General features: G+C 41.4%; 1 protein-coding gene across 1 annotated transcript in view; it reads right to left on the minus strand.

The window, feature by feature from the left end:
- CTNNBL1 (catenin, beta like 1) overlaps positions 1-16,288 on the minus strand; it is a 180,276-nt gene that overhangs the window by 133,670 nt on the left and 30,318 nt on the right. Inside the window, exons 2-3 of the mRNA XM_011974984.1 lie at positions 8,015-8,203; positions 3,503-3,609 (exon numbers count right to left, since the gene is read on the minus strand). Of these exons, the coding sequence (XP_011830374.1) occupies positions 3,503-3,609; positions 8,015-8,203 (296 nt within the window). The remainder of the gene's footprint in view (positions 1-3,502; positions 3,610-8,014; positions 8,204-16,288) is intronic.

The raw sequence follows: 16,288 nt of genomic DNA on the forward strand, positions 1-16,288 counted from the left end.
GCACTTTGGGATATTCCATAATTTAAGAGTACAAGGAGATCCTGAGACCAAAAAGGTTGAAAATCAGTAAACTAAGTAAATCTGTCCCTGCAAAAATAAAGAGAAGAACAATTAAAGGACTTTCTAGGGAAACAGCACACTCCAGTCAAGGTGGTGTTTGGGAGAAAGACTGCGCGGTGCAAACTGGAGGTTGCGTAAGGAGAACTGTCAACTGAATCTGAAATGCAGTCCAATGAAGAGAGGCATTTTTGGGTACGCGATCAAAATGACAATTGGATATATGGGAAAATAAATTTGAATGTTTCTGATCTCAACTGGAAAGTTTCATCCGAATACGCTCTAGCAATTTTCATCTTAATTGCACCTCGCTGATCTAGAGAATTATGAAAGACACTGCACCAGTAAGAATTCAAGAACTCAAGGTTAAAACACAAGGTAGTTTCCTAACTGCTTTTTGACATGAAAAAAAAGTTCTTTATGCATAATTTCAATTTTCATATGTTCAATTCTAAAACTAAAATATTGTATACATTGTCTGAATCAAAAACACTACTGATTTTTTAAAATAAAATCACACTGTCTTAAAACCAGTTAATGAACTGTAACACTAAGTACCTAAGATGTAGATGGTGAACATAACCTGCAGAAACTCTGCTCCATATTGACAGACGTGTATCTACCAAGTGGGCAAAGGAAATACCGGTGTTCAAAGAAGTAAGCTGAATTTCTTACATTTCCCGTGTTATTAACCTGCAGCATAGCTTCTTCATAATGTATCCTTAGGTTCAAGCAATGGGGACGTAATAAAGACAACAGGCACTACATAAGCTCTCTTATGCTTATTGAGCACCTACAGCAAGGCAAGTACTGTGGTAGGCACTAGAGACAAACAAGATACAGTCCATCTCCTAAAAGGAACAGAGTATAATGCAGGAACCACTGAGTACAGAAATAACAACAAAACAAATGGCAAAGATGTTAAAGACTGATCACACGCATTGTGGGCAAGAACACAAGAAAAGAGATGCTGCTGCTGGAGGAGAATTTAAAAATAGAGTGAGAAAGGCCGGGCGCGGTGGCTCAAGCCTGTAATCCCAGCACTTTGGGAGGCTGAGACGGGTGGATCACGAGGTCAGGAGATCGAGACCATCCTGGCTAACACGGTGAAACCCCGTCTCTACTAAAAAAATACAAAAAACTAGCCCGGCGAGGTGGCGGACGCCTGTAGTCCCAGCTACTCGGGAGGCTGAGGCAGGAGAATGGCGGGAACCCGGGAGGCGGAGCTTGCAGTGAGCAGAGATCCGGCCACAGCACTCCAGCCTGGGCGACAGAGCGAGACTCCATCTCAAAAAAAAAAAAAAAAAAATAGAGTGAGAAAATTAGCAGTAGCCATCATTAAAATGTACATACCCTTCAATCCGGGAATTCAAAATGTACGTATCTATCCTACGGAAACATATGCACACAAAGACACATGTACAAGTAGGTACACTATAGCATTCTTCATAAAAGTCAATATTTAAAATAATCAAATGTCCATCAATAGAAAATAATTAAATAAGTCATGGTATTTCCAAACCATGAAATACTATGCACCAGTTAAAAAAACACAAGGTAGACATGCCTGTACTACCATGGACAGATCTGTTATATGACCCAAAAGATCAAGGTGCAGAATATGTACAGTGTGATTTGAGTAGAAACAAATACATTCGCATAATTAACTGTTCACAAGGTTCCTCTAGGCAGAGGAATAGAAAGAGATCAGAGCAGTGAAGGAGAACTTTCATTTTTCACTCTACTCATGTACCACTGGTATTTTCAGAATGACAATCTATTCATGCATTACTCGTGTAATTACACACACACACACAAACACACACACACACACACAGTGCTCCTGTATGGTGGAGATCAGTACAAAACCTGAAAGGACTCTGGTGCTGGGTAAGCTGGGCCCTGCTCTATTAATAGCTATTCCTACTATCAAAGAGGGCTGTGGCCCTAGGCCCAGTAACCACATTCTCCCCACCCTGCCTTCTCATTCACAGCATAGGGACAACACAGTTGACCACGTTGGCCTCACTAGGTTGCCATGAAGACTCTGTGCCCTCTGACACCTCTGGGCCTTTGTTCATGCTCCTCATATTGCCTGGCATGCCTTTCTGTGTTCTTTTCTGCCTAATAAAAATGAATCTTCAAGGCTCAACTCAACTACTATCTTTTCTGTGACGCCCTCAATAGCCCCCAACTTGGTATATACTGTTTCTTCTTCTAAGCACCCACAGAACTCTGCTCATATCTCTTTTCAAGTGTCTGTTTCCTTCTACCTTGCCTTTATAGTCAGTCTCCCTAGTAACCTATAAACTTGAGTGCAAAGACTGTACTACTCAACTGTTAATTGCCTGGGGGCCTTGGGCATATTAAGATTCATTAAAATTGTATGTCCTGGGAGGGACAAAGATAGGGAGAGAAAGAGAGGTTTAGAACATTAAAACTGTATAAATGTGAAAGTCCCCTTGGTTAGGATTCAAGACAGACTGAAAGATGCCAGATTCCTCATATCAGCACTTCACAGTGCACCAAGGTGCTAGTGCAGTAAAACTCATGTTAACTGTCATCTCATGGGCACCTACTATGTGCCAGGTACTAAGCTAAACACTTACCATTATTCTCCTTTAATCTTCATACAACTCTGAGAGGAAGGCATTATTTCCTTAGACAGATGAGACACCCAAGGCTAAGAAAGGGGAAGTGACTTATTCAGAGGCATGTGTGTATCACACCAATATTTGTCAAACTTCAGAGTCTTTGACATGATCTCCACAGTAAAGCTATCACTAATGGCAGGCACGATCAGTCTTCTTTGGGCATTGAAAAGAATAATGCAGGAGAGTTAACATAGCAGGGCTGATCTTGAAAAGGGCTGGCTTACAAGGCTGGCCCTAGGCTGGCAGCCAGGAACTTGGCTTTTGAAATGTTCCCTAAGTGATAAGGTTGCTGCTTTGTCAGCCCAGGGCACTGAACAGCTGCTTTCCTTCCAGGAGCCTACAATTTTGTTAGTTATTACTGGCAGAAAATGCCTACATGACCAGTCCTCCATAAAAACCCTGAACTCAGAGTCTCAATCAAATGGTCTTCCCTGGACAGCATCACTGCACATATGTTGATGCATTTCACTGCTGAAGAAAGAAGCATGTCTGTATGATCCCACCCACTGGGAAGGAGAAAACATAGGAAGCCTGTATCTGAATTTCTCCAGACGCCACCTGATGTTGTGTTTCTCCCTTGCTGATCCTGTTGTGTGCCCTGTGTAATAAACCACAGCCCTGAGTATCACTGACTTTGAGTCCTAGGAGTCCTTCTAGTGACTTCCCAAACATGGAGGTCATCCTGGGATTCCTGGCCCAAATCACAAAAGCCAAAACAAACCAAACCCAAAACAAAAGTAGCCAACGAAACGCCACAGAGGAGACACGGTGTCAGTAGAACAGAACCTTACTTCTCTGGATTGTCTGGAAACTTAATCCGCAATTCTTGGTTTTTATATGATCTCTTTTCAAATGTGAGGATCATTTTCTTCACTGAGCTTTCATCCAATGGCTCCTCCTGGTACAAAGAGACAAATGCAACAACTTCAGTCCCCAGGGGTTTCACATTCACTGTCACTACTTTCCGGTGGCTCTTATACCCCACCTCATTCTGCCATTGATCTTTCTGGGTTAAATGTACAGTACACACCTTTTTTTCTGAGATGGAGTCTCGCTCTGTCGCCCGGGCTGGAGTGCAGTGGTACGATCTCACCTCACTGCAACCTCCACCTCCCAGGTTCAAGCAATTCTCCTGCCTCAGCTTCCTGAGTAGCTGGGACTACAGGCACACGCCACCACACCTGGCTAATTTTTTTTTGTATTTTCAGTAGAGACGGGGTTTCACTGTGTTAGCCAGGATGGTCTCGATCTCCTGACCTCATGATCCACCCACCTCAGCCTCCCAAAGTGCTAGGATTACACGTGGGAGCCACTGTGCCCGGCCACAGTACACACTTTATCTCCCCAATTACAATGAGGAGTAAGGGCCTGTAGTCACATGCTGCTTTTTGTGTATATCACTTTCGATGTCTCACATAATGCCCACTATCTGTAACACAGGAAATTCAGCTTGAGGTGTTAAACACTGACTGGGCACTTCGGCACTTCAGCACTTCAGGAGGCCAAGATGGGTGGATCACCTGAGGTCAGGAGTTTAAGACCAGCCTGGCCAACATGGCAAAACCGTATCTCTACTAAAAATACAGGCACACGCCTGTAGTTCCAGTTACTCGGGAGGTTAAGGCACAAGAATCACTCGAACCCTGGAAGCGGAGGTTGCCGAGATTGTGCCACTGCACTCCAGCCTGGGTGACAAAGGGAGACTCCGTCTCACAAAAAAAAAAAAAAAAGAAAAGGTGTTAAAGACTCACTCATTCAACAAACATTTCTTGAGCACACTGTATGGCACAGAGTAAGCAACAATATTAGATAATATTATTACACATTTACCTTGTCTTCCTTTGCTATACATGTAAGATAAGACTGAAAGGTTTAAAAGAATTGTTTAAGGTCAAACTCTGGGTCAGTGACAGTGACCCTTAATCTTTTCCTACAGCAGAAGTTGGCAAACTGCAGCCCATGAGCCAAATCCAACCTACTGCCTGTTTTTGTACAGTGCGTTAACTAAGAATGGTTGTTAATTAGCTACAGTCACTGCTTAGTATTTCTTATATATTACTTTGCCTGGTCCTTACTAGATGCTGAGAAGGAATTCAGACAGGTACTTTGAATCCTGAAGTAGCATCAAGAATTTAGTAACCCTGCCTAGAGAATGCAGAAAAAAGCTAGTAGACCATACAGAATTTTCTGGCTTCATACATTGGAATAATACCTATGAAAGCAAATAAAATGAATATTTCAAAACTAAATCATTTTTTCTCCAAAAAATCTACACTAAAATTTCACACATTTTATCTTCAGTTTACCTTCCAGTTTAAATTAGTGTGCTGCAATGCACCCTGCTTCTCTCAATACTATCCCAACTCAAAGCTTCACAGCTTTGTAGTCATTGACCATAACTCACGCCTAAAAGCGATAAAGAAACTGCTATTAAGAGAACCTGAAATAGATCCTTTTGGAAAGCACTGAATCATTCCATAATTTTATAAGTACTCAAAAATGTTAGCTATTATTCTATTATTAAATTTCTATTTCCACATATTGGGCTTTAAGTGGGAGCTACCCATAAATTCATTTTCGGCATAACACATTTCTTAGATTATACCAATGATTCCTAGATCCCAAGGTTCTTTATCGAACCCCTACCTCCTCCCCAGGGTCTACAGCTTAAAGAGAGGTTCCCTGATGTGGTAAAAACAAGTCAGAGTCCTGGCTCAGTCAAGACTCAGAGCCTAATTTCACTACTTACTAGCCATGTGACAATGTTACTTTGCTGAATATATTCCTCAAAGCTTCATCAAGTCCAGCTAATTCTAACTCCTAAATCTTTCCTGAATTCATCCACCACACACTGAAAATAAAATCCCAAACCCCTCACATGATCTATGTAAGGATCTGGCAGGATCTGCCCAGATAATCTCTCCAACTCCAAACCAGGGCAAAGACCCCCATTGCTAGCCCATGTCTACTTGTTCTGTGGCACAAGTAGACTCTCCAGTGTCTGGCACACAGCAGGTACTCCGTGAAGATCTGAGGAAGGAAAGAAGGAAAGAAGGAAGGGAGGAAAGGAGGAAGGGAGGAAAGGAGGAAGGGAGGAGGGGAGAGGAGGGGAGGGGAAGGAAGGGGAGGGAAGGGGAGGACAGGCGAGGGGAGGGGAAGGGAGGGGAGGAATGAAAATGTTACCTGTATCTCTGAAGGTCATAGAGATGACCTAAAGAAAATATGTACATAAAAGTGCTTTGTAAACTACATGAATGCAAGCTGTTATGGTTATTATTAGCAACAGGCACACTGTACCCAACATCCCACTAGAATTTAACTAAAATAATCAAAACATTTCTAGGAAAGGGTTAAATCACTTTCAAGCAAGCTCAATATCTGCTACTTTTCTTTTTCTTAGCTAACATCGTGCCCCACTCTGGAGAAAAACCACATTAGTGTTAACACAGCTCTCACGGGATTTCCGAAGTCCTAGCCTCTCCAGAGTTTGGCCTTCCCTCCTTTAATTTCTCTCCAACACTGGGGGAAACTGAATTATCAGTCTTAGTCATCAGCCACAGCAGTATCTCCAATAGCTCAACGTCAGAAACCAGAGGGAGATTTCAGAAAGATGAATGCTGGTGATGTAGCACAAAAAGGACAATAATATTTTACAAGTTCACGTGACTTTACAGGGGCAAGCATCACTTGTTGTTCATCAAATGGGACTTTGGTGGCAGTGAGAAAATAACTCCTGGACTTGTAGCCTTCCATGTGTCATTTTTACAAAGTGATCTCTTTTTCCCTGTCCCTTAACAGAAGGGCTGGTCCCACATTACATTTCTGTCTCCCAGGCTAGAAACCACTTACCCATGACAGCTACTATCCTAATCCTCCAGTACCAGCCTTGCCCTACATGGGAATTATACCTGCCAATTAACTGCTGCTGCAGGGCTAACAGATTGAGCAGAAGCTGGTGAGGAGGGAAAGGAGGGAGGATGTGCTACACACACTGTTTGTCTAAGCCCTGGCAAGGCTGCTGCCCTCAGAGAGGAAATTCAAAAATTCAGGACTGTCTCCCACCACATATTTCTAAAGTGCCATCATCTTTTAGGGGCAGACCCCCAAATTAACACTAGTACAAATCCTAATAAGGAAATAGGTACTGTCACAACACAGTAAAGACCTTTTTGGAATATGAATTCATTTTTTCTTCTTCTCAGATTCACACGCCAGCCTCATTTTTTAAATCCAAACTTAGCATTGTGTCTTTGAGGGAACCAAAAAACAGCTGGCTCTTAAGAGTCTATTTCCATAATTCATATTGAACAAAATGCCAGAGTGAAATAACATACAAGTTAACACTTAAAGATTTAAAAAGACACAGAGGTAAGGTCATTTCGTTTTTAATCACTGATATTTTACCTCCACTCTTCCCAGCTTCATTCATTTATCCATTCAATAAATATTTATTAAGGGCCCACAAGAGCTAGGTATTGCTCTGGGTACCAAAGATAGAGCTATGAACAGAACAGAGCCAGTCTCTGTTTTCATGGGAGGTTGGGAGGAGGACAGCAATGAGCACAATAAACAACTAGAATTTCAAATCATGATACATGCTGTGCAGACAATATACAGAACACAGTGATGAGGGAATGAGAGAACGGCTTGCAGGGCTACACAGGAAAGACTTCTTGGAAGAGGAAACATCTCACTGAGACCTGAATGTGAAGAAACCAGCCATACAAAGCATCAAGGAAGAAGAGCATTCCAACAGAGGGCACAGAGGTCCGAAGGTCCAGAGGCAGGAATGAGTGGAAAAGCCCCAAGGCATCTTGGGGAACAGCAAAGAGAAAGGCCCTGAGGAGTCTCCTTCCCTAAGCTGTACTTTTGCAGTCACATCTAAATACCTAACAATGTGGCACTCCCTTAAACTTCTCCACTTTTGTTGCTTTGCTAATACCACCATTTTCTCTGCCTAAAAAGCCCTTCCTTCCACTTGATAAAATTTGACCCCTCTTTCAAAGGTAATAACACAAGTGCCTTCTATGTGTCCTCAGTAAGATCCAGGAAGCCTGCCCTGACCCTCCCCTACAGTACATAATAAGGAATAATTCGAAAACTCTGTCTTGTTCTTTACATCTCGCAAGATGCTTTCCCAACTGCCCTAGCCCACTTAACCTTCACATTAACGCGATGAAATATGAATTCTTAACCCCATTTTATAGATGAAGATGGGAAGCTCAGACAAGCTGAGTATTTGGCCCAAAATTACATTCTATAGGGCCAGCCATCTCAGCTCCCACCCATCGCTGCCACGTTACCTCTTCCTCTTCCTCTTCCCCATCTCTGTCAATAATCTGAAGCAGCCTTTTTTTGTCATCATCCGCTTCTTCCACCACAGTCATTTCTTCTTCCCGATAGCGGCCACGTTCTCGAGTACCAGTTTGTTTCCGACGCATCTTCTGCTCCTCCTCTTCATCATCCCGGGGACGTTTTGTGCCCCTATTGGGCTGAGAGAAAAGAAACACAGGATTTTAGAGCTGGACATGACATAGAAGCTGGGCATGGTGGCTCACACCTATAATCCCAGCACTTTGGGAGGCCAAGGAGGGCAGATCTCTTGAGCCCAGGAGTTTGAGACCAGCCTGGGCAACATGGTAAAACTCTAACTCTACAAAAAATACAAAAAAAAAAAGACTTTGCAAGGCATAGACAGCAAATATCCTAAAAGCTTTCAAGAATTCTCTGACTCAAAAGCAGCCAGCATACAATTTCTCCCACCACATGGAGTAAAGCTCTATGTGGTCATTTTTCAGATCCTTAATGATTCTATAAATATACCATGAAAGTCAGTGGGAATTTTTTTATACACAGTTTTGCCATTTCACAAAAGTTCCTATGTATATGGAAATAGCAACAAAGCTATCTTAAGATGGTGACGCCGGGTCAGGCTCATGTACTAGTCAAGATTTAACTCCCAATGTCAACCTCTTAGCACCTGGTTTTAATTCACATCTATGAAAGATTACAAAGCCTTTTCTATAGTTACTCACAAGTAGTCCAAATATAAAATATTACATATGTAACTTCTGAATGTCTACTGTACTCCCAATTCTATTTTACAGAAGAGTTGAGTTAAGGCCCAGAGCCTGGGCAAAGGACCTAAATAGACACTTCTCAAAAGAAGATATACAGATGGCCAGAAGATACATGAAAAAAAATGCTTACCATCACTAATCATCAGGGAAATGCAAAGAAAAACCACAATGAGTTATCATGTCACACCTATCAGAATGGCTATCACGAAACAGACAGAAGATAAAGTGTTGTTGAGGGTGTGGAGAAAAGAGAACTCTGTGCACTGTTGGTGGAAACACAAATAAATACAGCCATGATGGAAAACAGATGGAGGTTCCTCAAAAAATTAAAAACAGAATTATTATATGATCCAGCCATCCCACTTTTGGGTATGTAACCAACAGAATCGAATTCAGTATGCTGAGAAGATATCTGCCCCGTGTGTTGTAGCGTTATTCACAATAGCTAAGATATGGAAGCAACCTATACGTCCGTCACTAGATGAATGGATTAAAAAAAGTATATATACACAATAGAATTCTACTCAGCTCTAAAAAGCGGGGAAATTCTGACATTTGAGACAATCTAGATAAAACTGGAAGACATTAAGCTAAGCGAAATAAGCCAGGCACAGAAAGACAAATACCTCGTAATCTCACTTGTATGTGGAATCTAAAAAAGCTGAACTCATAGAAGTAGAGAGTAGAATGATCGTCACCAGCGGCTGTGGAGGAAGGGAATGGAGGGAAATGTTGACTGAAGAGTATAAAGTTTCAGTAAGGCCAGGCGTGGTGGCTCACACCTGTAATCCCAGCACTTTGGGAGGCCAAGACGGGCAAATCACCTGGGGTCGGGAGTTCAAGACCAGTCTGACCAACATGGAGAAACCCTGTCTCTGCTAAAAATATAAAATTAGCCAGGCGTAGTGGTGCATGCCTGTAATCCCAGATACTTGGGAGGCTGAGGCAGGAGAATCCCTTGAACCCGGGAGGCGGAGGTTGCGGTGAGCTGAGATCGTGCCATCGCACTCCAGCCTGGGCAACAAGAGAGAAACTCCGTCTCAAAGAAAAGAAAAGAAAAGAAAAGAAAAGAAAAGAAAAGAAAAGTTTCAGTTAAACAGGAAGATAAGCTTTAGTAACTTATTGCACTGTATGCTGAATATAATAAATAATGCACTGTACATTTAAAAATTGATAAAACAGATTTTAAATATTTTCACCACAGAAAAAATATTAAAGGTGATGGATTTGTTAATTAGCTTGATGTAATCATTCCACACTGTAGACATATATCAAAATACCACCTTGTACTCCATAAATATATACAATTATTTGCTAATTAAAAGTTTTTAAATCAAATATAATAATAATAATAATAATAATAAAAGCCCAGAAGCCAAATATTACATAAGATCACAAAACCATTAACGCACCACTGAAAACAGAACTGGCACTTCCAGACTCCTAGGCCAAGGACCTTTCTACCGTACTCTGTTAGGACCTCATTTTGCCTTTTATTGTTGTTGTTGTTTACTTTTTAGAGATGAGGTTTCACTATGTTGCCTAGGTTGGACCTGAACTTCTGGACTCCAGCAATCCTCCTGCCTCAGCCTTCTGAGTAGCTGAGACTACAAGTGTGTGCCACTGCAGCCAGCTCATTTTGCCTTTTACAATGCAATCAATTAAGAAGTTCTTAGTGTTGTTTTCCATTAAATTAGAATAAAACAGAGCAGTAGTGAAAGGGGCTTCAGAGCTGAAGAGACAGAGCACTGCCCAGACACCAAACAGCCCAGTGTCTCCATTCAGCTCAACTTACTCCTGATTCGACTCTGGGCCGGTCGCCTACCTCTCTAAACCTTAGTTTCCTTATCTGTAAATGGACATTATAATTCTTTCCTCTGTGAACTTCAAGTGAAAGAATTCTAAACCATAATGGTATTAAATAAATACATAAAATCATCACTGTGAGGTAATCCACAGGATTCTGTCTTCTCCAACAAAACATTTGTGTTAGATTCTTCAATGAGATTTTCTTTATCTGATATAGTAATCACACCCACCAGCAATATGCTTGGTGCAATGTGGTCCGTTACTACCAAACAGAAGAAAATGCCACTTTCACTGCCAGCCTGCTAAGTTGTTTGGTAATAAGAGAAAATTTTCTATTATACATGTTACACATCTTCCCTTTTGACTTTTATTGAACTGTACTCTGCCAGTGGTAGAAAGTCATTCCCCTCTTTATTCATGTTTCCTGCTTGCTCCACATCCCAGGTGCTTTAGTAAGTCTGAGCATATGACATTGTTGAGAAAATTCGCATTCGACAATTTAGTTTGTAGGGTACCACCTGCTATTTTTCACTCTCTTCCTAGTCTCCCTGAGCTAGATGATAATTTCATATGAACACACTCTATTTTCCATAAGGACAAAAATTACAAAAATCTACTATCATCATTACTACTCTACCCTAAAAAAGAAAAATAAAAAGGAAAGCAACATGCCAGTAACCACAGACAAGCTACAATAAAAAAGGAGGTAGTGGTTTTCATGTAAGAAGAGGAAGGGAAGGTAGATTCATCCTAAAGGAGGGCAGCCTTCCAACCGGAAATCTGTAGCTCCTCAGCAGGTAAGGAACTTCAGCCCTCTGGGAAGACTAATTCTTTCAAGCTCATAAAAGAAGCCCTGCTGCGATTCTGATTAGCGTGAGCCTACTGCAGCAGCCAAGTCAAGGCATGAGCTCCATAGTTCTCCACGGAAAGGAGATTTCTAGATTGTTTATCTCCGAGGAGAGAAAGAAAAGGCAGTGGGCCACAATTAAAAGGAGAAAGCTAAATATTGCCACAGTTAAGAAATGCAAAATAGAAAAATACACTAGCAATGTCTCTTTAAACACATCCTCCAATCCTCTCCTTTAAAACAAACATTTCAGAAGTCAGGGGAGGACGGCCACTGCACTCCAGCCTGGGCGACAGAGCGAGATTCCGTCTCAAAAAAAAAAAAAAAAAAATTCAGGGGAGGAGTTTCATTTATTAAATTCCCATTAAAATGGCACTTTTCTTCTGCAGAACTTCAGTCTTCACCACATCTCTGGCAGTGAGAAGTAGTTAACAGCTCTATTTTATAAGCAGTAAGACAGGATGCCTAAGATCTTTTAATAAACTCTTGCAAAGACAACCTGGTCCCTTCTCAAAGTTGAATCTGATCTCTGGAGAACTGCCAATCTGCCAAGATTCCAGGACCCTAACTGAGACAGATCTGAGGAATTTTCAGGCAAGAACATTCACCTATAAATATGTCACATAAGACCTTGGTTACATTAAAACAATACTTTTTAAATCATTAATTCAACAAATAACTTACTAAAGAGTCATAACGCTTGAAGGGTCTTCAAGCAATCAGCTGCCAGTCCCAGGCTTCCAACAGGGTCATGTATAATTAGGGACACAGGGATAAACAGGGCCAGTGTGGATTCTTGAGACAAGAATAACTCTGTTAACTTTTATTAATAGTGTTTAAGTATAACATCCCTAAGAGGGCTACCTTTAAGTTCACCAACTGTTTCTCCAACCTTCTCCCTCACACACAGTATTCAGCTTTAGTTTTAGCTCCTCATGACAACTCTCTGGCAGAGCCGAACCCAGCTGCGACAGCTCCTTCAGCAACACAGCAGCTCCCAACTCCCTCTCCAACAGAGAATACGCCATGCAAAGGCCCTGATATGGTTTATTTCCATATTTCTCTTCTAAAGGCAAAAACTGTAAGAACTTCTCTTCATTTCTCTTCTTAACCCTCAAATGTCTCTTTTTCAAACACTAACACTGCAAATCGAAAAGTTTTGAATCATTCCTGAGATTTGACCACTCTGAATAATAAGAGTTAGGATTCATTTCTTCAACTAAGTGCCAACTGTATGAGGTACTGTGATGGGTACTGGACACATAAGTGTGAACAAGACAAAGGCAGTCCTTGTTATCAGAGCTTAACAATCTGGAACAGTGTTCAATCGAAATATAGTGCAAGCCACAGATGTAATTTAAATTTTTTAGTAGCCACATTTAAAAAGAAACAGGTAATAATATGTTTATTTAATCTAACATACCCAAAATATCATTTCAACATGTAATCTATATTTAAAAATTACTAATTTGTTATTTTACATTCTTTTTTTCACACTAGGTCCTTGGAATCTGGTATGTATTTTACACTTATGGTGTATCTCAATACAGACTGGCCCAATTTCATATACTCAACAGTCACATGAGGCCAGTGGCTACAGCACTGAATAGCACAGGCCTAGAGGATTTCCATCTGAGGGGTTCCAGCTCCCTGATACAAGCTAAAATGGATTTGCCTTTCCAGCAACATTGAATGAAATATGGACTAAAAAAGTGGAAGTCCTGCCTGTTCGTGAAAGATTCACACTAAAAATTATGAAGCTAACTCAACACCCTGACCAAGAAATAAACTTCCTAATTTATATTTACCCAATATTCACCACTGAGAGAGCGATGGGTTATATAAAACAAAACAAGAATTGTAAGCAGGGAAGAAGCTCAGAGCTGTCAAACTGATTTCACCAAAGGGAAGCCAAAGGGCTCTTGATCCACAGAAAGAATGTAATACTCACAGCCTGTCACAGAGGTCAACAGCTCAGGCTGAGCTCTCCCTGTGTCTTACACAACCAATCCCAAAAGGCTTAAGCCATTCTTACCAGTCACCTTTGGAGACTAATTTGTTTTGGTATCTGAAAGGTATTTGGAATCCCTCAAGATGAAGGAATGACAAAAGCAACTGTTCTTAATAAAGTCATTTCTCTGCCTCTGCTGCCCACAGGACTAGAGAAAAATGATTAACTCTTAACTTCCGAACATCAGCCTTTAAGGGTTTTTACAATCTTCTACAATTCCCTGCCTTACTCCCAATAGGTGGTAAGTGGTATAAAAGCTAAGTATTTCCCACCAACCAACGACACAGCTGGTAGCCTTTCTAGGATAAAGGTTTCCCATTCACTCAAAGCTCACAGTAGACTTCACGATAATAGATAGATGCCAATAATCTTGAGGCCTATCACGTGTGTGTGTGTGTGTGTGTGTGTGTGTGTGTGTGGGGCTCCAACCATACCCCTGAAACAGAAATCAAGACATCTTCATGAGAGCTCTGAAGGAGTTAAAAAAATTAAATAAGCAATCTGCCTAGGATACTCCCTGCATACCCAGACAATATCCAACCTAAGCTTTGGGTTTCATTTTTCCCTCTTTTTTTTTTTTAATTAAAAAGCAGTGAGAAGCTGTAGCTATAATGAGGGGCTGTGGGAACATGCAGTTATATTGAGCTCAAAGTAATGTACCATAGGAAGAGGCTACATCACCAGAACGAATCCTAAATTAAAACTCCACTATGAAACCAACCCCATTTCCTCTGAGCATGCAATCTATATTATCGCATTTATGGGCTGTCTCGACCTCAATTAGGCTTGGGGGCGGGGGGTAAAAAGAGAACTTCTGTAATGAGCAATAATAGCATCATTATGATAAATTATGAAAACACACAATGCAATTATTAATGTGAAGAGTGCATTTGTATCAGAATGTAAGAGTGTAAATGTGTGCATGTGTGTGTGTCTAAATATAGCTCAACATTCCAAGTTCCCTAGCTAAGAAAGGGGATAATTTGTAAAAGGTACTTTTATGAAAAAAGATGTCCAATTCTAATAAGAAAATGGAAAAAGTCAAAGGAAACCTTCTAAACCTTGTAATAAACCAAGAATTCTTCATCTAGAACTTAGGAGCTTGGCTAACTTCAGAAAAGGATCTTCCAAATGGGGCATGAAGTACTCTTTCCAAGATATCAGACAACAGGAAAGACAGTAATTTGAACCAGGAGAAGGAGATAATTTAGTCTTTGTCTCTCTTTATATTAATAGAATAGGGAAATCTGAGGTGAGTGAGTTTAAGCTACTTGCCTATGGTGAGCAAGACCACAAGGCTTCTAAATCCCAATATAGTGCTTTTCCTTTTTCTCCATGTTACCTTAAAACTGGTTGGTAAGAAAATAAGAGGACCCAGAAGCAGCCACTAGTAAATAAGTAAACAAAGCTACTATTAAAATATAAGAACACAAGACTAGTGGCTATTATAGACAGGATATAACTAGAAATAAACCACCATCAACAGGAAAAGGCTTTCAATTCATTATTGCTAGAGCTAATGATTCCTAATCTGCTTGCAACGGTGACAACCTGTATGGAGAATCAGTTTTGAAGTCCTAAATTCAAATCCAAATTTGAATTTCCTAAATTCAAATCCTAGCACCTCTACTCAGCAGCCCTGGAAAGTAAGTTATTCCCTCTACGCTTCAGTTTTCTCAGTCTATAAGCTGAGAACAATAACCTCTTTCACACAGACATTTATGCATATACGTATGCATGTACATAAAAGCCTATGTTTCTTTTCTTTTTTTGAGACGGAACCTCACTCTGTCACCCAGGCTGGAATGCAGTGGTGCGATCTCGGCTCACTGCAATGCAGTAGTGCGATCTCGGGTCACTGCAATGTCCGCCTCCTGGGTTCAAGCAATTCTCCTGTCTCGGCCTCCTAAGTAGCTGGGACTACAGGCATGTGCCAGCACACCCAGCTCATTTTTGTGTTTCTGGTAGGGATGGGGTTACACCATGTTGACGAGGCTGGTCTCGAATGTGTAACCTCAAATGATCAGCCTGCCTTGGCCTCCCAAAGTGCTGAAATTACAGGCATGAGCCACTGCACGCAGTCTAAAGGCCTGGGTTGCTAAAGTACAGAAGCAGTTTGGTCCATAGAAAACACCACACTGAGCTCCCTATCTCTCCTGACATACTTGATTAAAAAATCAAAGAGGCGGGCTAGGTGCAGTGGCTCACGCCTGTAATCCCAACACTTTGGGAGGCCGAGGCGGGAAGATCACCTGAGTTCGGGAGTTGGAGATCATCCTGGCTAACATGGTGAAACCCCGTATCTACTAAAAATAAAAAATTAGCCAGTCATGGTGGCGTGTGCCTGTAATCCCAGCTACTGGGGAGGCTGAGGCTGGAGAACTGCGTGAACCAGGGAGGCGGAGGTTGCGGTGAGCTGAGATCGTGCCACTGCACTCCAGCCTGGGCAACAACAGCAAAACTCTGTCTCAAAAAAAAAAAAAAAAACCAAGAGGCTCAAGGTTGGAAAGAACTCTGACCACTAATAGTTAGGTTTTTAAATGTGGAACCCTTTTCTAATGTCAAAATATTTGACAAGACCAATCAGGTGAAGTGGCGCACTCCTGTAATCTCAACAATTCGGGAGGCAGAGGGGGGAGGCTCGCTTGAGCTCAGGAGTTCGAGACCAGCCTCAGCAACATAGTGAGAACCTGTCCCTAAAAAAAATTTTAAAAATTAGCAGAGCATAATGGCATGCACCTGTAGTCCCAACTACTGGGGAGGCTGAGGTGAGAGGATCACTTGAGCCCAGGAAGCTGCAGTGAGCCAAGGTCGTGCCACTGTACTCTAG

The sequence above is a fragment of the Mandrillus leucophaeus genome, unplaced genomic scaffold (assembly GCF_000951045.1).
Source record: "Mandrillus leucophaeus isolate KB7577 unplaced genomic scaffold, Mleu.le_1.0 Scaffold150, whole genome shotgun sequence".
NCBI lineage: Eukaryota > Metazoa > Chordata > Mammalia > Primates > Cercopithecidae > Mandrillus > Mandrillus leucophaeus.